Source organism: Augochlora pura, chromosome 5 (assembly GCF_028453695.1).
Source record: "Augochlora pura isolate Apur16 chromosome 5, APUR_v2.2.1, whole genome shotgun sequence".
In the NCBI taxonomy this organism is placed as follows: Eukaryota; Metazoa; Arthropoda; class Insecta; order Hymenoptera; family Halictidae; genus Augochlora; species Augochlora pura.
Window position 1 is genome coordinate 2,731,273 of NC_135776.1, and position 20,046 is coordinate 2,751,318.

The 20,046-nt window shown below is 49.6% G+C and overlaps 4 protein-coding genes across 4 annotated transcripts; 2 read left to right on the top strand and 2 right to left on the bottom strand.

The window, feature by feature from the left end:
* The first annotated feature begins 132 nt into the window (after positions 1-132).
* On the top strand, positions 133-2,188 carry LOC144470533 (tubulin beta chain-like). The gene is made up of 2 exons (XM_078181807.1): positions 133-189; positions 576-2,188. The coding sequence occupies exons 1-2, from the start codon at positions 133-135 to the stop codon at positions 1,854-1,856; spliced, it is 1,338 nt and encodes a 445-aa protein (XP_078037933.1). The 3' UTR covers positions 1,857-2,188.
* Positions 2,189-2,762: 574 nt separating this feature from the next.
* LOC144470113 (tubulin beta-1 chain-like) lies at positions 2,763-4,477 on the top strand. Its single transcript, XM_078180945.1, has 5 exons — positions 2,763-2,819; positions 2,871-2,985; positions 3,045-3,272; positions 3,414-3,991; positions 4,139-4,477. Exons 1-5 carry the CDS (start codon positions 2,763-2,765, stop codon positions 4,475-4,477), a joined length of 1,317 nt encoding a protein of 438 aa, XP_078037071.1.
* A 1,368-nt stretch (positions 4,478-5,845) lies between these two features.
* Positions 5,846-10,788, bottom strand: LOC144470532 (tubulin beta-3 chain). The gene is made up of 3 exons (XM_078181806.1): positions 10,689-10,788; positions 8,397-8,505; positions 5,846-7,299 (listed from the first exon to the last, which is right to left on the bottom strand). The coding sequence occupies exons 1-3, from the start codon at positions 10,743-10,745 to the stop codon at positions 6,098-6,100; spliced, it is 1,368 nt and encodes a 455-aa protein (XP_078037932.1). The 5' UTR covers positions 10,746-10,788; the 3' UTR covers positions 5,846-6,097.
* A 3,085-nt stretch (positions 10,789-13,873) lies between these two features.
* On the bottom strand, positions 13,874-19,325 carry LOC144469724 (tubulin beta-1 chain). The gene is made up of 2 exons (XM_078180294.1): positions 19,142-19,325; positions 13,874-15,659 (listed from the first exon to the last, which is right to left on the bottom strand). Exons 1-2 carry the CDS (start codon positions 19,196-19,198, stop codon positions 14,373-14,375), a joined length of 1,344 nt encoding a protein of 447 aa, XP_078036420.1. The 5' UTR covers positions 19,199-19,325; the 3' UTR covers positions 13,874-14,372.
* Between the last annotated feature and the right edge of the window lie 721 nt (positions 19,326-20,046).

Genomic DNA, 20,046 nt, shown 5'->3' on the forward strand with positions numbered 1-20,046 from the left:
CTCGTCGTTGAAAGGTGCCAACGCGAGCCGAGTCGGTTCCATCCTCCCGGTGACCTGGACTCAGGTGACTCAGGTTGACCCACGTGGACGTGTTCGAGCCGAGTGTAGACCGTCTGGACGGCTGTCGTGAAAATGCGGGAGATCGTGCATATCCAGGTCGGACAATGCGGCAACCAGATCGGTGCCAAGGTCAGTGCGTCCGCGGCGAAGACTCGAGATGTGCTCGCGACGAGAACGCGGCGCGAGATCGCGCGGAACGCCGCCGCCGACCGATAAACCCGTGACAGCTAACCTCGCGATAGACAATGCGAATAGGTTCCGTAGAAAATCGCGCTGCCAGCTCGTGTCGAGTTCGTGTTACCGAACCGAGCTTGCTCCCCGGTCGCCGGCGGAACTCTCCGTTTCGCTCCGCGAGGATCTTGCGCAAGGTCTGCCTGCGCGAGACTCGGCGAAGCGCGGACGAGTTGGTTGAACGCGAGCGAAACGGAGAACTCTGGCGAGACCGGGGATCGGGTTGCGACGGGAGACACCGTTTCGGGACGGCGACGAGCGTAAACCATGTTTTCGAACGATAGTTCTGGGAGGTGATCTCGGATGAGCATGACATCGACCCGACCGGCTCCTACCATGGCCACTCGGACGTCCAACTGGAGAGGATCAACGTTTACTACAGCGAGGCATCCGCCGGGAAGTACGTACCTCGCTCGATCCTCGTCGACCTCGAGCCCGGCACCATGGAGGCCGTTCGTTCGGGTCCCTTCGGACAGATCTTCCGACCGGATAACTTCGTGTTCGGTCAGTCTGGAGCCGGCAACAATTGGGCCAAGGGACACTACACCGAAGGCGCGGAGCTGGTAGACGCTGTTCTGGACGTGGTCAGGAAGGAGGCGGAGAGCTGCGACTGTCTGCAAGGATTCCAGCTGACCCACTCCCTTGGCGGCGGCACCGGGTCAGGCATGGGCACCCTGCTGATCTCGAAGATCCGCGAGGACTATCCGGACCGAATCATGGCGACGTTCTCCGTGGTGCCGTCGCCCAAGGTATCCGACACCGTCGTCGAGCCATACAACGCCACCCTCTCCGTTCACCAGCTAGTGGAGAACACGGACCAGGCATACTGCATCGACAACGAGGCGCTCTACGACATCTGCTTCCGCACCCTGAAGCTTTCAACGCCGTCCTACAACGACCTGAACCACCTAGTGTCCGCCACCATGTCCGGCGTGACCACCTGCCTCAGGTTTCCCGGACAACTGAATGCCGACCTGAGGAAGCTGGCCGTGAACATGGTCCCGTTCCCTCGACTGCACTTCTTCATGCCGGGGTTCGCTCCTCTGACAGCGAGAGGCAGCCAACAGTATCGGGCGCTGACGGTTCCCGAACTGACCCAACAGATGTTCGACTCGAAGAACATGATGGCCGCTTGCGACCCTAAACACGGTCGGTTCCTGACAGTGGCGGCCGTCTTTCGTGGCAGGATGTCGATGAAGGAGGTCGACGAACAGATGCTGAACATACAGAACAAGAACAGCGCGTACTTCGTCGAGTGGATACCGAACAACGTGAAGACCGCCGTCTGCGACATCCCGCCACGCGGACTGAAAATGTCGGCGACGTTCATCGGGAACTCGACCGCTATCCAAGAACTGTTTAAGAGGATTTCCGACCAGTTCACGGCCATGTTCAGGAGAAAAGCTTTCCTGCATTGGTACACCGGCGAGGGCATGGACGAGCTAGAGTTCACGGAGGCGGAGTCGAACATGAACGACCTGGTCTCGGAGTACCAGCAGTACCAAGACGCCACCGTGGAGGATGAAGGAGAATACGACGAGGTGGTCGTTGCAGAGGAGAAGTAGATCGACGGATCAACGGATCGTTCCGATCGGTAGATTTCTTTCTCCAGGGTCCTCGTCTCAATGAAATTCCTCGTGACGCTTCTGGCGAGAACTCTTGCTTGAACACCGAATCTCTTGTCAAAATGGTTGTAGTGGCTTTGCATTCGTATTAGCAACGCGATTTATTGGTATTTTACCTTCTCTTTTAAGACCCAGTCTCGATCGATTTTTATATTAACGTAGACACCCTTATACACATGCATATGTACACCTTTTATCTATTCTACCCTATTATACGTGTATACTTTATACCTTATATGTGATTTAGAGAAATGTATTGGTTTGTTGAACATTCACAATGACGTTCTTTTCTTCGATTCTTCCGAGAGGAGCATGATTATGAACTCGATTATAATTCTGGAGAGGGGACGCGGGTATCCCATTTTCTGCGAGAACGACTCGTGCGTCCTTTATAAGGATTTTCAATGATCCAACAAGGTTCCTGGATATTTTTTTTTTTTAACAATCTGGCACCGATAGATCGGATCGAGCACGTGTCGCGTGCCGCGTCATCGAACTCGTGCTCGTCCTTCTAATCAACTGGGGGATTCATGAAGCCAAGACCTTGGTAAAAATTGGCGATCACGTATTATCTCATCGGCGCCCCCGAGGACAAACACTTTATTATTGCGTGCCTTGATACGGGCCGTTGCGAATCGCTCGGAATGAACGCTAATGCGAGCTCCGCGGCCGTGTCGATCGCCGAACGCGTGTATCGTTCGTTCATTTCTTTTTCCTAACCAAACATCCCATGGATCGAAGCGGAGCTCCCTTCATCCTCGACCTCGGCCGCGAGGTCACCGGGATGTAACCCCCGGTGCAGTAAATCCCAAAATTCCAGTCTTCTGAAACGGCCCATGCAGAGAAATGAGGGAAATAGTGCACGTGCAGATTGGACAGTGCGGAAACAACGTCGGCACCAAGGTAATCCAAACCTATGCGTCTCCTATCCAGTTGCAGAAATCTCGTTTCTAGTTCTGGGAAAAGGTCTGCGACGAGCATGGCTTGAACCGGGAAGGTGTCTTTGACGGGGACGATTCGTCGGACATGCAGTTGCAACGGGTCAACGTTTATTTCACCGAGGGACCAGGTACCGTGGAGCATCGACGGTTTTAGGCGGTCACGCTTGTGTCATCCGCAACTTTCCAGCCTGTAGATTCGTTCCGAGGGCGATCTTGATCGACCTCGACTCCAAAGCGTTGAGCTCCGCGCTGTCTAGGAAATGCGGCGGTCCGTTCAAGCCCGAGAACTTCGTGGTTGGATGCGAGAGCGCGGGAAACAATTGGGCGAAGGGATACTATAGCGAGGGTGCGGACGTGGTCAACAACGCTTTGGATATCATACGCACGGAAGCCGAGGCTTGCGACCTGTTGCAAGGTGAACACCCTGGTGGACACCTTGATATAAGCTAATTTTTCGTTCGTTGCTCGAGGCTTTGTCTATCATCAGACGTGGTCTATTCGTATCTTATTTTTGCAACCCCATGAATCGCTGAATTCGCGGACCACGATGGATCAGGTATCCAGCTGGTACGATCTTTGGGCGGCGGGACAGGGTCAGGAGCGGGCGCGTTGCTGATGACCAAGCTGAAGGAGGAGTACCCAAGCAGGATAGTGAAATGTTACAGCGTGATGCCATCGGCGAAGATGTCGGACGTCGTGGTGGAGCCCTACAACGCGATCCTTGCCCTCGGCACGTCGACAGAGTTCGCCGACCAGTGCTTCTGCATGGACAATCACGCGTTGCACCGCATATGCTCGCGGCTGCAACACATCTCCACGCCGAATTACGCCGACATCAATCACCTGATAGCCGCGTGCATGGCCGGCGTGACCTGTTGCTTCAGATTCCCTGGACAGCCTAGCGCCGATCTGAGAAAGCTTCACGTCAACCTGGTCCCGTTCCCCAAGTTGCACTTCTTCGTCGCAGGATACGCACCTTTGACCTCTAGGAGTGCCGCACAATACGCGGTCGCGTCCGTGCCCGAACTAGCGAGGCAACTGTTCAATCCTAACAACGCGTTCATCGATTATGACCCCTCGGTTGGCAAGACCATTGCTGCCACTACGATTTTTCGCGGAAACGCGTCGACTAAGGTGCGAAATCGACGTTTGGTCAAGACGTAATTAGATGTTAACGTGATATCGTTCTTATTATAATAACATCCACTTAACGATATCACATTAATATTGAACCACGTTTCCGCATATATTCTGCATCGTTCAGCGTACGACTTATTTCAGCGCGTGGAAGAACAAATGTACGACGTAAGGAACAAGAATAGCTCTAATTTCGTCGAGTGGATCCCGAACAACGTTCAAACCGCGGTCTGCAAGGTCGCTCCACGCGGAGTCTCGATGAACGCGACCCTGATATCGAACACGACTATGTTCCAAGACCCTCTGAAGAGGCTGATGAACGGCTTCAACGACATGCTGAAGAGAAAGGCGTACATTCATTGGTACACCGCGGAAGGGATGGACGAGTCGGAATTTACAGACGTTCAGGGGAAAATACAGGACCTAATCGCGGAGTACCAAAAGCAACAAGAAACGAACAGTAATAACGCCGATCCTGTTTGACATGATCGTGACTAGGCTGCGAATATATTCCGCGCAGATCTTGAGACAACCGTACGAAACACTCTAAAGCTATTTTGCGAAATTCCATCGGACCTGAAACATTCAATAAACTACAATCACTGTAAAGCAGGGGTGTGATAACAAGGGTTGTGATTCTTGGAACATTTATGGAGAATCGAAAATATCTCATAACTTTTATCAATATACTGCAGACTTTTGACGTTCACGATGAAAATCGGAAGATGAAGTCTTGTTGAAAATTTATTTTTCATAAAAAGCCGCAGTCTAATTATGAGGAATATTGATTCTGACCTGTATGAGTTCTTTTCGATTCTTCATGACTGTTTCAGTCAGAACCAATATACAGTGCTGTGAATAATTGCAGACTGAGAATAACTCTCTACATTTTTATCGATTTCGCTTTCTACATTTCAGTAAACAAAAACTAGTTGTAAGTTATTTCGGGTCCACAATTATGCACATCGTCGTACAAGTAAAACGGATTGAGAACGACAATATTCGGAACCTTTTCAATTGCTGCTGTAAGGCCCTTAGGATGATGAAGGGTGACTTATGGTACTTGAAAAAATTCTTATATTTTCGTAAGGAACAAACTTGCGCTACCGTAAAACGCGTGCCACGATTACAGGCTTACGATATATGAATAATGTTTGCGGATGTAACAGAGAAGGCAGATTTTTGGTTGCGGTGCTTTGGTGTTTGGTCGTCGGGGATTGTCTTTGTTCTACCACCACCCTCTCCGTTACCCTCTACCGCTAAAGCAAGCGATGCGTCTCCCTCGGCCAGCCCTCGATGCCCTTCGAACTTCATGAAAAAGAAGCGAAACAGAAGAAGATACCCTATCGCGTATAAAAGTATAAAAAGCGAACCACGTGTGCCTCGGATCGACTCGGGCCGCTTTAGATAGATGGATGAGAGAGGGCGGAGGGTTTAAGATCGATTTGTATTCTCCGTCAAGGCGCGGAACGTTTACGGGACGGTTCGGTTCTGGGCCCATAACGCTTCAGACATTTACCAATCAGCATTCTCCAAAACTCGTCAAAGACAGGCGCAAACTAATTCGGTACGCATACCGAAAAATTAATCGAGTTAGAAAGAAACTAATTCTTTGAATAATGTCCAATATTATCCATTAACATTCCTCATCTCGAACATTATATGTACAGCAAATCGACGTTTCCTTTTTCCCTCTTCTTCGTTTAACAATACTTCTACGTAGCACAGATCTTTTATGGATAAATGTGCAAAGATTTTTAACACTAGGCTTACGGAACTCGTCAAAATTGTTCATTCATTTTTTCATTCACAATTATTCAAATTGTAAAGATACATTTACGAGTTATTTATTCAATATATGTATTACTTGTGAAAAGTTCGAATAAACGTCTTATCGCTACTATTACAAACTAAAGTAAAAGAGCTACGTACAGTGCTCCGTAAATCTAGTGTCAATCGATAATTGTAGATTCAACGAAAGAATTCTAACAGCTGCCATTAATACAAATGCTAGACGCACTTTGCCCGAACCGGAACGTTCCGTAAACGTTCGGTGCCCGAACGAATGACACAAATCGGCCTTTACTCGTCGCAGTAGATGGTCTACTCCTGATCGCAGGTCTCGAAGTCGTCTGCGCACTCCTCAGCTTCGAAGTCTTCCTCCGCCGTGGCCTCTTGGTACTGTTGGTACTCGGACACCAAGTCGTTCATGTTGGACTCGGCCTCGGTGAACTCCATCTCGTCCATACCCTCTCCGGTGTACCAATGCAGGAACGCTTTCCGGCGGAACATGGCGGTGAATTGCTCCGAAATCCTCTTGAACAGCTCCTGGATGGCGGTGGTGTTGCCGATGAAGGTCGACGACATCTTTAACCCTTTCGGCGGGATGTCGCAGACGGCTGTCTTCACATTGTTCGGAATCCACTCGACGAAGTACGAGCTGTTCTTGTTCTGCACGCTCAGCATCTGCTCGTCGACCTCCTTCATCGACATCCGACCTCGGAAAACCGCGGCGACGGTGAGGTACCTTCCGTGCCGAGGATCGCAGGCGGCCATCATGTTCTTCGCGTCGAACATCTGCTGCGTCAGCTCCGGCACCGAGAGCGCCGAGTACTGTTGCATCGATCTAGAGGTCAGAGGCGCGAACCCTGGCATGAAGAAGTGCAGCCGAGGGAACGGAACCATGTTTACCGCCAGCTTCCTCAGATCCGCGTTCAACTGTCCGGGAAACCTTAGACAGGTCGTCACGCCTGACATCGTCAGCGAGACCAGATGGTTCAGGTCTCCGTAACTAGGATTCGAGACCTTCAGCGTGCGGAAACAGATATCGTATAAGGCTTCGTTGTCGATGCAGTACGTCTCGTCCGTGTTCTCCACTAGCTGATGAACCGACAGCGTCGCGTTGTAAGGCTCCACGACGGTGTCCGACACCTTGGGCGACGGCATCACCGAGTACGTGTTCATGATCCTGTCCGGATACTCCTCGCGGATCTTCGAGATTAGCAAGGTTCCCATTCCCGACCCGGTGCCGCCACCCAGAGAATGAGTCAGCTGGAAACCTTGGAGACAGTCGCAGTTCTCGCACTCCTTTCGTACCACGTCCAGCACAGAGTCTACCAACTCCGCGCCCTCGGTGTAGTGTCCTTTTGCCCAGTTGTTGCCCGCTCCGGATTGTCCGAACACGAAGTTGTCCGGCCTGAACAGCTTGCCGTAAGCGCCCGAACGCACCGCGTCCATCGTCCCCGGCTCAAGATCCAGCAGGATCGCCCTGGGCACGTATTTCCCTCCATTCGTCGACGTTGCGACTGAAATAACGCAAGCCTTTGACAACAGTCCTATAGATCCATCTATCGATGGCGAAAATTTTTTTAAACAGGGGGCATTAAGTGATCGTCGCGTTGAGAAAAATAAAATATTTAGGAAATCGTCCTTTGGATGAAATAGTTAGCAAGTTGTCCCTTAACTAAAATAACCAGGAAGTCGTCATTTGAATAAAATACTCGGTAAATTATCCTTCGAATAAAATAGTTGGAAATCAAATAGCTACAGTCTTCCTAGCCCCGTGGAATAGTCGGCAAGCTTCTTTGTCTCTAATTTACCGTCTCTACGCGGCGTTCTGCTGGTCACGTAGAGAAAATAATGGAAATTCTTTCGACGAAGTGGCCGCATAAAATCGAGCGTCATCAAATAGTTAGGTAGCTTGTTTGCTAGTGTACCGTCATCATCGGTGCCGTGTTAGTCGCACAAAAAAGATTATGGTAATCGTTCCCATAAACTAGCCGCGTTCTCTTCGAGCATCGCGCCAGTCAAGCAGAGAAAATGAAAGAAATCCTGCCGGTAAAACCAGCGAGGAGGTTCGTGCGCAGCGTAGCTTCTTGCGGTGAGTCGCATTAGGAAATTAGGGGACGGCGGAGGGTTACAAACGAGCGGCAAGAAGGCACGCGCCCATATTAATCGTGTTTCGGAGTTATTGTCATTCCGGCTGAAAACTCTCGGCGACAATGGCTCGGCCGACGGAAACGCGTGTCTTATACGGCTTCTGGTGACGCTGCGAGTGCCTGTACGGCTTGCAAATTAGCCGGCCGGCCGGCGAATTTCGTTTCGGGAACGTCCGCGGTAAGACTGGGCGAGGCCGGCGAACGAGGACGCGAGCGAAAACTAGCCGTCGTATCTAAAAGCCAGGGGTGAACCGGCTATTTCCAGCGTCTAAACGCGGTCCTTCTTGCCGTCTGTTGCTCACCGCGCTCCTTTTTCATGGCGTTCCTCCTATCGCGAAACAGCGAGACAGCTTCTATTTTGGCGCGCGCGAAGACATCGCGAAAGCGACCGGCCCGGCGACGAGCGATCCGTGATAATGTCGACGAACCGGCACGATCGTTCTAGAATCGTTATCCACACTCACCGGAAGCCTCGTTGTAGTACACCGAGATCCGCTCCAGCTGAAGATCGCTGTCCCCATGGTAGATACCCGACTGGTCGATCCCGTGCTCCTCGGAGATCACTTCCCAAAACTGAAAATTTCGAAATCGCGATCAGTCGAGAGAATCCAGCAGCCGTCGATCCGAAATGGATAAAAGGCGGTCGAGCGGGGACAAGGATATCGCGACGAGGCTAAAAATACGGCTGCACCAAATTAACGCGGCCTCTGCCCCCTGGCTCGGGTGGGGCCACCCTCTCCCCCGACCTGGCTCGTTCGTCTTCTACATTCGTCTCGCTTTCACTATTTTCTCCGCACTATTAATAGGCTGCGACCATGCTCGCGGCAACGAGGTGACGCGTCCTGCCTTGTCCCCTCGTGCGAGGACCTCTGGGGACCTCTCACCGACTCTGACCGCCCCGCAAAGGTCATTAGACTCTGAACCTTTATTGTTTGAATTAATGGTAAACTCTCGGATTCGCACCGTAATACTTTGGACCAATGCTATAATCAACCCCGCCGTAACACGTCCGGTTTTTTTTGGACCCAGAGCTCGAGGCTTGCCTTGACCGTTTGACACCCGATGTCGTCTGGCTTTATGTCAGAGCAACGACAAGAAATACAAACAAATGGAGCAAATGCAATCACCATGTAAAAAGGTACAATAATATGGTATTACGTTGGCGTTTGTCATCTATGGGAAAAATGCAATGACTTATATTGGCCAACCTAATAGTATCGGTGTGTTTACTAAATGTTAAAATCAATTCCTGATGTAATCGTGTAGATTTCATATAGATTGAAATAAAATCTCTCTATCAAACGTAAAACATAGCTTCGTGGTAAAAGATGCCTGGATGAGTCGATGAAAATATGATTAGAAATCGATAGAACGTTCGCACGCGATGGACATGCTGCACGAAGATCGAACGAAGTTTTCGAAATGCATCGGGAAGTAGTTGCGCTCGTTCTCCGCAGTCCAATTAGTGGATCGGTCCAACAGGCTATTGCCAAAGAGAGCGGGGACCCCCTTTGTCCCGAACGCGGTTCACGCTCGGCTGGATCGGTTGTTTTCCACATGGAAGAGCTTAACGATCGTCCGAGGAACCGATCGCGAAAAGAGCCTTCTGCGGATCGCGACCGCGATCTTAATTGCGGCTCGCGAAACGCTGCGTTCGCTCGCGTGCTCCGCCGTGCACCCCGTCCGTGCATGATTCACGACCTGGTTGCGATGCAGCCGCGCGAGACGGCCGGCTCCGCGAGAACAATGACTGGCATCCCTTTACCGTCGCCGTTTTACTTTCGACAAGTACGAATTTCCGTCCGGTTGTCCTCGACAGAGACAGTCGTCAACCGGTCGACGCGAGGCTTTCGCGTGAATACGAAAAGAAAAAAAAGTCCACGAGAATCGAAGGAAATTCCGATCTAATTCGAATCAATTTCGCGAACGATTTCTCCGTTCCGCGGGAGGGCAGTACCGGAGACGGCTCGAGCGGACCAGACGAGGAGGAGGCTCTCCAAATTGCTCCTCATTGCCGAGCGGCGTCTTATCTTTAATTCGATTAGGAGCTCGAATTCTTCTCGGGGGATCGCCCTATCTTTCCGTCGCGGGATCGGCCCACTTCGCGTTTCCTACAACCGTTCCACCCGTGTACATCGAATGACCCTTGACCGACGGATCCGTTTTGACCTTTGTCACGCGACTGTTAATCCACGGCCCCGTCCACTGTCAATTCCAAACGGTCGCGTTCGCGATATCGACGAGGAATCCGCGAGTTTGTTGAAATCCGGAGACAATGAGATACTCGGTGCTTTGTCGAACCGGCATGGGAAAATCGATATTGCTTTTCAATAACAGAACGGCGAGACAATGAAAGATTTGCGCGCACGTTCGATCGACTACGTCCGACTTGTGCTAAACAATATTCTGGAAAACGAGGCTTTAATAATGACATCTGATTTTTGTGTAGGACAATGGGGAGTGGGCCAACAAGATTTTTTACTGACTTGGTACAAGAAATATTAAATAGTAATTTATACAAATTGTTTTCACATACTGTAGGATAATAAATTCCGGATCTCTCATTGTCGAATACTTGACAAGGATTAAATCACCATCTGGGTACGTTAGGATCTACTAGGATCTGGAATCGGATCGAATCCCAGGAATAGCTGGGTGAAAACGGCTAGGGACGTCGGGCTATTGTACAGGGAACAACGACCTAGGTCAAGGAACCAGGTGAACGAACCTATCCTATTGACCGCGACAATACATACCTTGGCGCCGATTTGGTTCCCGCATTGTCCAGCCTGCAGATGCACGATCTCCCTCATCCTGGAGCGGTGGTGGGTGTCCTGTCGTCCTGGGTTGTCCCTCGATCAAAAGAGCGTTGCTGTCGACGGAACAGCTGATCTCTCGGTACTGCCAAGACGGTGGAGAGTGTGTCGGGAGAGTGTGTGCAGCGAAGCGGGTGCTACCGAGCCGACTGTCGTGTCGCGCAGGAGTGCCGGTGGACTGAAGCGGAGCGGTGTTGAGCCTGCGGAGCAATGCTGACGAGGAAACGCGCTCGTGTCGGTGTCCTGAGGGCGACTCTCTCGACTCGAGCCGAGCCGACTCGACTCGACTCGTCTCGTCCCGTATCGTCTCGTTCCGTCTCGTCCCGCCTCGATTACCCCGCGGGACAAGCAGAGGGGGCGGAGGTGGGAGGAAAGCAGGCAACCTCTTCTCGAGCACTATCATCCTCGACCACCGGATACTCGGTACCGGGAAAGCGAAATTCAGGGAAGACATTCTTTCCACGATGGCCTACGCCTTCGGCTGTCCTTTCGTTCTTTGTGCTCGTCGCTGCTTCCACGAGAGAACTGCGTTGTCACTTCGCGACCTGGAACACATGTGTTTTGAATTAGAAGGATTACCTGCTGCTTATCCTATGCGAGCAGATCGAGCGTAATCGGCACCCAATTTTCGCGATTATGCCACTTACGTATAGACTGTTTGATCCTGTTTTTTTAAATTTTTTCCTTCACCTTTCTCTTCATCCTTTTGATCACCGAAATTATTGAATTTAATTTATTCAGCGTAAATGTGAACTTTGTCCTCTTCAAACACGCCACGTCTCGCTTAATCTCTTTATCGCGTGAAAGCTTATTTTACCTGAAAAACCACGCAATTATAATACATGCTGAAATTTAAAAAACTGGTGAATCATGAAAGATTCGGAATATTTTGGGTGCATACATAAAAATCGAAGTCCAAAGTCCAGTTAGCAGGAGCGTCATAACAAAGAGGAAATGCCGACAGGATTTCCTGTTCGATGAACTGAAGGAGCACTCGACGGAAGTGCCGGTAGAGCATGAACGTCTTTCGGAGCGACCTTGCGGCAGCCGAAATTGTCTGATCTCGATGAATTCCATGGATTCCGAAGTTCTGCGCGAGTCGTTGGATGCTCGAAAGCAATCGGGTTTCTGGCCTCTCTGTCGCGGGTGACTCATTTCTCGGTCGGAAAGGATGATAACCGAGACGAAGTTTTGTCTCCAGCTGCGCGTCAACGATCCCCTGCCGCTGTAAAAACCCTTCTTCTATTATTGTAACCTCGTCCCTATCTCTCGCCCCATCCCCTGATTCTCTTTCCGACTCACTGCTCTTCGTTTTCCTCTACGAAAATGCTGGGGTATCTCAACTAACGGGCGGCGCGTTATCATTCGCCCGCATTTGTTCTAATCGTGCTGCATTTTGTTGCTTTTCTAAACGATTACAGGTGTTCCCGGCATGCGTGGTAGAACGTTTTAAACTCGAATTTGTAGTTGCTGCAATTTTAAAACTACTGTAATATTTAATCTGTCTTAAGTGCATTATCTATGATCTTCGAGAGCAATTAACTCCTAAATGTAGCAGGAGTCAGTTACCCGAATCTGTCGACAGAATATTGTCAAAACGTGGTGGCTTGTGGCGCGTGATTTTTCAGATTGAAGAGAACAATAGAGATTGTCGCGCTGCAAAGTACAATACACTTTGCAATTAGTACGTGGCGTCTCGGAGTGGATCGAATTTGCGGAGCGAGACGACGACAACGAGCCGCACGCAGCCACGTATAGCCGGACGATGAGTCATGCCACTGGCTCCTTCTCTCAGGCTTTGTCGAACAGAAACCGCCCCAGCTCATTTCATTTATTTATCCAACGAATGGTCGTGGCGCGACGGCGACATATTGGAAGAATGCGACACGAATTTTCCCGTATGCCAGCCAGACGGAATTCCTCCTCCACTCACTGCCCGACTATGATCTTGATTGCGATACCGCGTCCTCCGCATATCTTGATTTTACCCTCTTATTAATTACAGTACCCCGTGAATGGTCTTCCGCTCGAATACTCATTGCGACGGACAGTAGGCCGGTTTCACTGTATGTCGAGGGACGTTCTAAAATGAAGAATTCGAGCAGCTAATTAGGTTAATGTAATTCCCTCGGGGATTGCTACCCCGATTGCTATCAGTAGGGGTTAAAGGGTTAACCTTCGGGATTAATCGCAACCATATTCGCAGTTACGGTGACGTTTCTATGATGAATATAGACATTTAGCAGTTGAATCTCTTCGTTGCAGATTGTGGAGCAGAAATGTGGCACACGTTTTTGAAAATGTTTTCTGAAAATGATAGGGCATCGATTAGGAAGGAAACATCGGAAAGATAATTTTCGGGGTTAATAGTAAATATAAATTATTAATATTCCCCGCTATAATTTCTCCGCTGTGCATTATAAAGTAAAATATAATTCTCACGTTCTCAATGATGTCTTCTTCAAAGTGAATGTACATTGATATTTGGAAAGGAATTCAGGGACAAGAGAGGAGTTTTCGATCCAAATCGATGCCACTGACTTAACTGTATCACATTAGTCCGTTATTTGGTTAGCCGATAAGCCTGGCTGCGGTTAAAATTCCAACGAAACCTCTAAACAACGAGCAATCTACGCAAACCGCAAACTGTTCGTATCCTGTTGCAAGCGTTTCGCCATTGATACGGAATATTTTGTTCTTCGAACATTTTTCACAAACTCCCGAACATGTACCATCTCCGATCAATACTTATCTTGCCGTCGTAACACGAGATAAAATAAAAACTCCATACTGACCGGAACTAATTAGCAATCGATTTCTTTTCGTAATCGACCAATAAATCCGGTATCTGCAGCAGAGTGTACCAGTATGGCGGATACCGCGATGACATTGTTTATCGACAGATGGCGACACGATGCTAATTAACTGCTCCGCGCGCTGATTAACAATTCGTTGCATACGGTCTAGACGACCTACTCCGCTTTTAGCAAATATTCTCAATTGTATCAGGTCGCTAGGGGTACCACAGCGCTAAATTTAACACTTACTTTCAAGCTAGGGTCGACAAAGTACCGATCAACGGGACCACCGCATACACAAACGGGCGTCAGTCAGATTCATTGGTATTCCTGGGCTGAATGATCCACTTTATTCAGATCTACAATTGTAGTTTCATAAATACAAAACCAATCGTCTGATGCGTTACTTATAAGGCTAGTTATAAATGGGGGTTGTTCCTTATAAAACATACGCTTATATCATAATAATTTATTTATAAACGGTGGTGGACCGCGTCTGCGGTTATACACTGGATACAGAGACGCACCTTGCAAACAGTAAAAATCGAATGAGAAACGACGGAAAAATATATTAAACAGGGAGGACGACATAGGACACAGAAACGACAATAAAAAAACTCCTTTCGATCAATTCGGCGAGTACGAAAGTAAATTCGGGGCCAGGGGGGGGGCGAAAAGGTGCGCCTGTTCGTGAAATTGCCATGGTGGACAGAGAACAGTCTGTAAAAAAGAAATAAAAAATACAGGGGACGAGGGAGAGGTAACGCAGAGTTAAGAAGCAGAGCATGAGTGAGAGAGATAACGGGGCAGTTGTCTTGGCAGGTCTTTAGTTCTCGTCGACCTCGGCCTCTTGTTCCTCGTCGAACTCTGCGTCCTCGTCCGCGGTAGCTTCCTGGTATTGCTGGTATTCGGAGACCAGATCGTTCATGTTCGACTCTGCTTCGGTGAATTCCATCTCGTCCATACCCTCTCCGGTGTACCAATGGAGGAAAGCCTTTCTCCTGAACATGGCGGTGAACTGCTCGGAGATTCGCTTGAACAGCTCCTGGATGGCGGTCGAGTTGCCAATGAACGTCGCGGACATCTTGAGTCCACGAGGCGGAATGTCGCAGACGGCTGTCTTCACGTTGTTCGGGATCCATTCGACGAAGTACGAGCTGTTCTTGTTCTGGATGTTCAGCATCTGTTCGTCGACCTCCTTCATCGACATTCTACCACGGAAGATGGCGGCTACCGTGAGGTACCTTCCGTGTCTGGGATCGCAAGCGGCCATCATGTTCTTTGCGTCGAACATCTGTTGGGTGAGCTCGGGCACCGAGAGAGCTCTGTACTGTTGGCTACCGCGGGAGGTCAGAGGAGCGAATCCGGGCATGAAGAAGTGGAGACGCGGGAACGGTACCATGTTTACGGCCAGTTTTCTCAAGTCGGCATTCAACTGACCGGGGAACCTGAGGCAGGTCGTTACGCCGGACATTGTGAGGGATACGAGATGATTCAGGTCTCCGTAGGTGGGTGTGGACAGTTTCAGAGTGCGGAAGCAGATATCGTACAGGGCCTCGTTGTCAATACAGTAGGTTTCGTCCGTGTTCTCGACGAGTTGGTGAACGGAGAGGGTGGCGTTGTACGGTTCGACGACGGTGTCGGATACTTTGGGAGACGGTACGACCGAGTATGTGTTCATGATTCTGTCGGGGTATTCCTCGCGGATCTTCGAGATCAGCAGGGTACCCATGCCGGAACCGGTACCACCGCCGAGGGAATGGGTCAGCTGGAAACCTTGAAGACAGTCGCAGCTCTCCGCCTCCTTCCTGACTACGTCGAGAACGGAGTCTACCAACTCAGCGCCTTCAGTGTAGTGTCCTTTCGCCCAGTTGTTGCCGGCTCCAGACTGACCGAACACGAAGTTGTCGGGTCTGAAGATCTGTCCGAAGGGTCCCGAGCGGACAGAGTCCATAGTTCCTGGCTCCAGATCGACGAGAATGGCGCGTGGCACGTATTTGCCACCGGAGGCCTCGTTGTAATAAACATTGATGCGCTCCAACTGGAGATCCGAGTCTCCGTGATAGGTTCCAGTCGGGTCGATGCCATGCTCGTCGCTGATTATTTCCCAAAACTGTGAAACAAGTCCTCCATTAGTATCCGGGAATATAAGAGAGGAAATTGCAACATCGGTAAGGTCGGAAGCTGGAGTAAATCAGGAGGTCTTGATAAATTTGTGGACGTTGTGTCTTGTGGATCTATTCGGTGTTCTCGTTGGACAAGGTGGATAAAGGACGCTCAAAGGGTCATGATAATTACCAGAGAAGCGATAATCCTCGACGGAATCCATTTCGTTATTATACATTCTATTGCCGGATTATTCAATTACAGGACACGCAGGAAAGAGTTGAACATGATAATTTCCGACGACGCTTTCTCCGCGACTATCCTCCGACATCCGTTTCCAGTGTTCCATAGTATCGACCGAGAACGCGGTTCGTTGACCTCGTCGTTGAATAGCTCGCGTGTAATTACTCGTAATACGCACGTTCATTAAGGAACGTCGGTGAACAGGAGGTGTTCCTTCCTCTTCCTCCCGACTACGTTTGTTTGCATTCTTTTGCGATGCGAGTGCACGCTCGTGTCCGCCGAATCAGATTAATTATCGGACGCGCGAGTTTCGATTCACCACGGTACCTTGGCAAAACGTTTACTTCGACGCGAACGAATGCATAGCACGAAAATGCAGCGAAGCAGAGCACAGTCTGTCGCTACCTAGAAGAGTGCACTCTCTTCGCTGTAGTTCAAAGACCCGCCCGGTGTATTTCTGGAAATCGCGGCGAGCGCCGTGAGCGGCGCGCGTCTCTATCCTTCAGCCAGGTAGCTAAGTATATGCGGTCGAGCTTAATTGTTTTTATTTGTCGAGCAAGATATTCGATCAAGTGTAAGGTTGAACAGCTGGCCACGTTATCTCGTCCGCGACGTTATCGTAGGTCGAAACGTTGCGGAGTCTACTATCGTAAGATCAAGAGAAACGGGACCTAATCAAGGCGATTCGAAACTCGACAAACTCGTTGGGTAATTGCCCGATCCGGTGAATTCGGCCGAACGCGATCGCGAACGCCTACGTGATCCACTACGACCGACGTCCTACATGGAAACGACGCCTGTATCGAGCGGTGTGACCATATATGAATATCGTTAGTGGGAAGCTAAGATCGCCCAACCCTGTTACCTCCCACCAGTTCTACCTGTACACGCAATGTACATGTATTGCTGTAGCGAGATATGAGTCACCAATGTCATCGCTATATATAGAAGTGAAGACCGTAACACACCGAACCCGGTGCAATTAGCATAACAGAATTCGAACCGATTCATGCATCGAGCCCCCCTTCCTCCATTGTTTACTCCACGCAGAAATTTGGGGGCGCCTCAAAAACATGTAGGCGCCACCGCCCACCCCGTGGACTTCACTTTCTTTTCGTCTATATTTCTGACTCGACGATTTTAAGACATCTGAGATCAGAAGGAAGCTGCGAGCCGGAATAAAAGGAAGCAACCTTGGAATAATTAAAACTATGCGATTGAAAAGTTGCAATTTTTCGTTTAGAAATTCATTTGCAGATCGCGAGAGTACGTGAAACCGAGGCGACGATGAGTGGAACCGAGCTGCTGGAAAAGCAACAAAATGGCGGCGGCGCTAGTTAGTAACGGAACTACAATTTGCCTTCCCCCTAACAGCTGCTCTACGACTCTCTTTTCTTTGCGACCCTCCGAACGGTCTAGCTAGCAGATGGCTCTTCGAGCAGATGGAGACTACGATCGTCGACTGTGTTCTACACGGCAGAGATCATTGTACCAACCGCGGCAACGATTGGAAACGAGCGAGTTTAGAAAAGCGAATTTAGATGGCCTGAATCAGGCCGAGGTGACGCGAAGAGGATATCTTCTTTCTTTATTTGGAAGCGTTGCCTGTATCACGCAAGACTCGATGTCCTTGGATCGCAGGATCCCTGAATGGACAGAGCTGTAATCGTTACACAACTGTTTCCAGTTCAGGACAGAAATCGGTTCATGCGAGAAGATACCTTCTCGGATTGAAAATCGATATCACGACAATAGACGAAGAAGCAAGCTAACCGGGGAAGCGGACATTGACTCAATGAAGCAACCTTGAAAACTATGAGAGCGTGACTACGGACAGTCGGATTGTACCCCAATCTCTCGAGTCAGTTGCCGTGATAATTGTCTATATTATATAATATTTTTGCGTCACACGACCTCCAAGATTATCGTCCGATTACATCCCAAGTGCACTTATTACTGCAGTAGTGCATCTGGATCATGTTCTGAATCTGACCCGTAATTTTATGTTAAGATTAATCCACGAAGATCTACATAATTGTTAAGATTCTTTTAATAGAAATTCCACTGTTCTAGTATATGTTGTAGAATACTATGTAGAATGTAATATTGTTCTAGAATATTCCAATCAATTATGATTAATTGCTGCAGCGATCAACAATGCCATTTAAACAGCAGAAATGTCTCACGGTTTCGCCTGAAATAAAATGTATGCAAAATATTCGCCTACGCTGCCTCATTATTCAATTATTTTGAGCTGAGTCAATCTATCGGTCATAGGAGATTTTACTTCGAAAAATAGCTTTTGTTACTTTGAGATCGAACTAGAAAGTACTAGACTGTCGTCGAGGGATTGTAGCGGTATTATTTTTCTGTCTCGACGGAACGTTCATAAACGTCAATCTCCGTCGGGAAAAGAAAAAACGGTCGTTTCGAACGGCGAGTGAATAATGGCGCATGTCTGCATCGGTCTGGCAAGAAAAACGCAGATGCGAGAGAAAGATGGTAGAGAACGAGTCGCGAAATGGAGAGAGAGAGAGAGAGAGAAGAGTACCGAATGCGCGCGCAATCGTTCGATTCCACTGCCGCATCAACCCGGTGTATTTCGACGCCCGGAGACAGCCACACCCAGCGGGCACGTACAGTCCGATCGAAATAATTTTTTGGATTTTTCTGGAAAAAATGCCCCCCCTCGCGAAGTCTCCCTCGTTCGAATTTCAAGAAAATTCGAACGACGGAGCCGCGAACAGAAGCGCAATAGAACGCTTGACGACAACGCCACGTCCGGTGCGGCGCCTTGCCGGAAAAAACCGTTAGGATACTCGCCGGCCGGCGTAGTTCTGTCGCCATGACAGGTCTTCGACCGAACATGATTTTTTCGCATACCAGCCGCGCTCTCCGCGGCCCTTTGTCCGCCTCCACTTTTTCTGCAAACACTGTGCGAGATAAGAAATGCCTGTCGGTTCGCGCTACTTCCGAGAACATCTCGTTCGAAGAATGCAGAAAGATGGCGTATATCGCGGTCTAACGTTATCTCCCAATATTACCCGATTACGTCTTCTGGTCTCGTTCGGAATCGCGTTTTCCGTGAGTTCGTGCGAGCAGCGATCGGAATGACGGGAAACTGATTGGGTCGGGATAATGCGGTACAAGGACGACCGGTTATGAGAGCATCGGACAAAGTGGCGTTCACGTTACACGCGGTCCCAGGAGTCTGAGGGAATTCTTGACGGAATTCTCGGCACTCACCTTAGCGCCAATTTGGTTTCCGCACTGGCCAGCTTGAATATGGACGATTTCCCTCATGTTGCTCGGTAGTTTGTTAAGAACCGCTTCGAAAACTCGCTGGTGATTGTACTTGTACGAACAACGGGATGCACGCTAACTCGTCACGAGAGCCCACAAACGAATATGCCCTGGCACCGGCGTCCGTTACAGATTTTCAAGCTTCGACCGGACCGCGGCGGGGAGAGGGGAGGTGGTACCAACGAACGCTCCGATTGGTCGAGACACTACCACTGTTCCACCAGCCTGGCGTCGGCAGCGTTGCCAACATGCCAACTGCTACGGTCTGCCGAGCCTGCGCCCCAGCCGTCGGCGAATGGATGTGACATCGTTGAAAATTTCGATTCGCCAAAACCGACGAGGACCACCGATATCCTCAACCCACGAACGCGACCTCTTTTTCTTGGCTGCTAACAGAGAGCCAGCCCTCCCCAAGAAAACATTGATTTAAAGGCCGGCAGAAGCACCGTTGCCCGGCCAGATCATTCGCCAGCGTTTTCTTGATGATGGTCCGCACCGATGCCCGAATAATTAACATTCTGTCGAGCTATTGTTGCTATTGTGTCTGGACTGTCATCGATTTCCGGGCGTGGTTGCCCGACGATTTTTATCCCAAGCGAATACGATGATCAGGACGTAGAATTGCTCGCGGTACGTTGTCGGTTCTTGTCTACGACAGTACCTAGTAATTAAATATGTAAAATAGCTCGATAATGTGCATAGAATGAAGGTGAATATTTGCAGGGTTGCCTGCGCAAGGGGCTGGCCGCGCAAGGATTTGACTCTACATATTTTTCGTAGATTCGGCGAGTTTATCCGACGCAGATCGCTTTTCATCTTGAGACGTGCTTGGCAAAGTATTTACACGA

Coding starts and splice junctions, on each gene's coding strand:
- LOC144470533 (XM_078181807.1), top strand. CDS start 133: ATGCGGGAGATCGTGCATATCCAGGTCGGACAATGCGGCAACCAGATC. Junction 190..575: donor GCAACCAGATCGGTGCCAAG/GTCAGTGCGTCC, acceptor TTCGAACGATAG/TTCTGGGAGGTGATCTCGGA.
- LOC144470532 (XM_078181806.1), bottom strand. CDS start 10,745: ATGAGGGAGATCGTGCATCTGCAGGCTGGACAATGCGGGAACCAAATC. Junction 8,506..10,688: donor GGAACCAAATCGGCGCCAAG/GTATGTATTGTC, acceptor CGAAATTTTCAG/TTTTGGGAAGTGATCTCCGA. Junction 7,300..8,396: donor GTACTACAACGAGGCTTCCG/GTGAGTGTGGAT, acceptor GCGTTATTTCAG/TCGCAACGTCGACGAATGGA.
- LOC144470113 (XM_078180945.1), top strand. CDS start 2,763: ATGAGGGAAATAGTGCACGTGCAGATTGGACAGTGCGGAAACAACGTC. Junction 2,986..3,044: donor TTATTTCACCGAGGGACCAG/GTACCGTGGAGC, acceptor GCAACTTTCCAG/CCTGTAGATTCGTTCCGAGG. Junction 3,273..3,413: donor GGCTTGCGACCTGTTGCAAG/GTGAACACCCTG, acceptor ACGATGGATCAG/GTATCCAGCTGGTACGATCT.
- LOC144469724 (XM_078180294.1), bottom strand. CDS start 19,198: ATGAGGGAAATCGTCCATATTCAAGCTGGCCAGTGCGGAAACCAAATT. Junction 15,660..19,141: donor GAAACCAAATTGGCGCTAAG/GTGAGTGCCGAG, acceptor CTTGTTTCACAG/TTTTGGGAAATAATCAGCGA.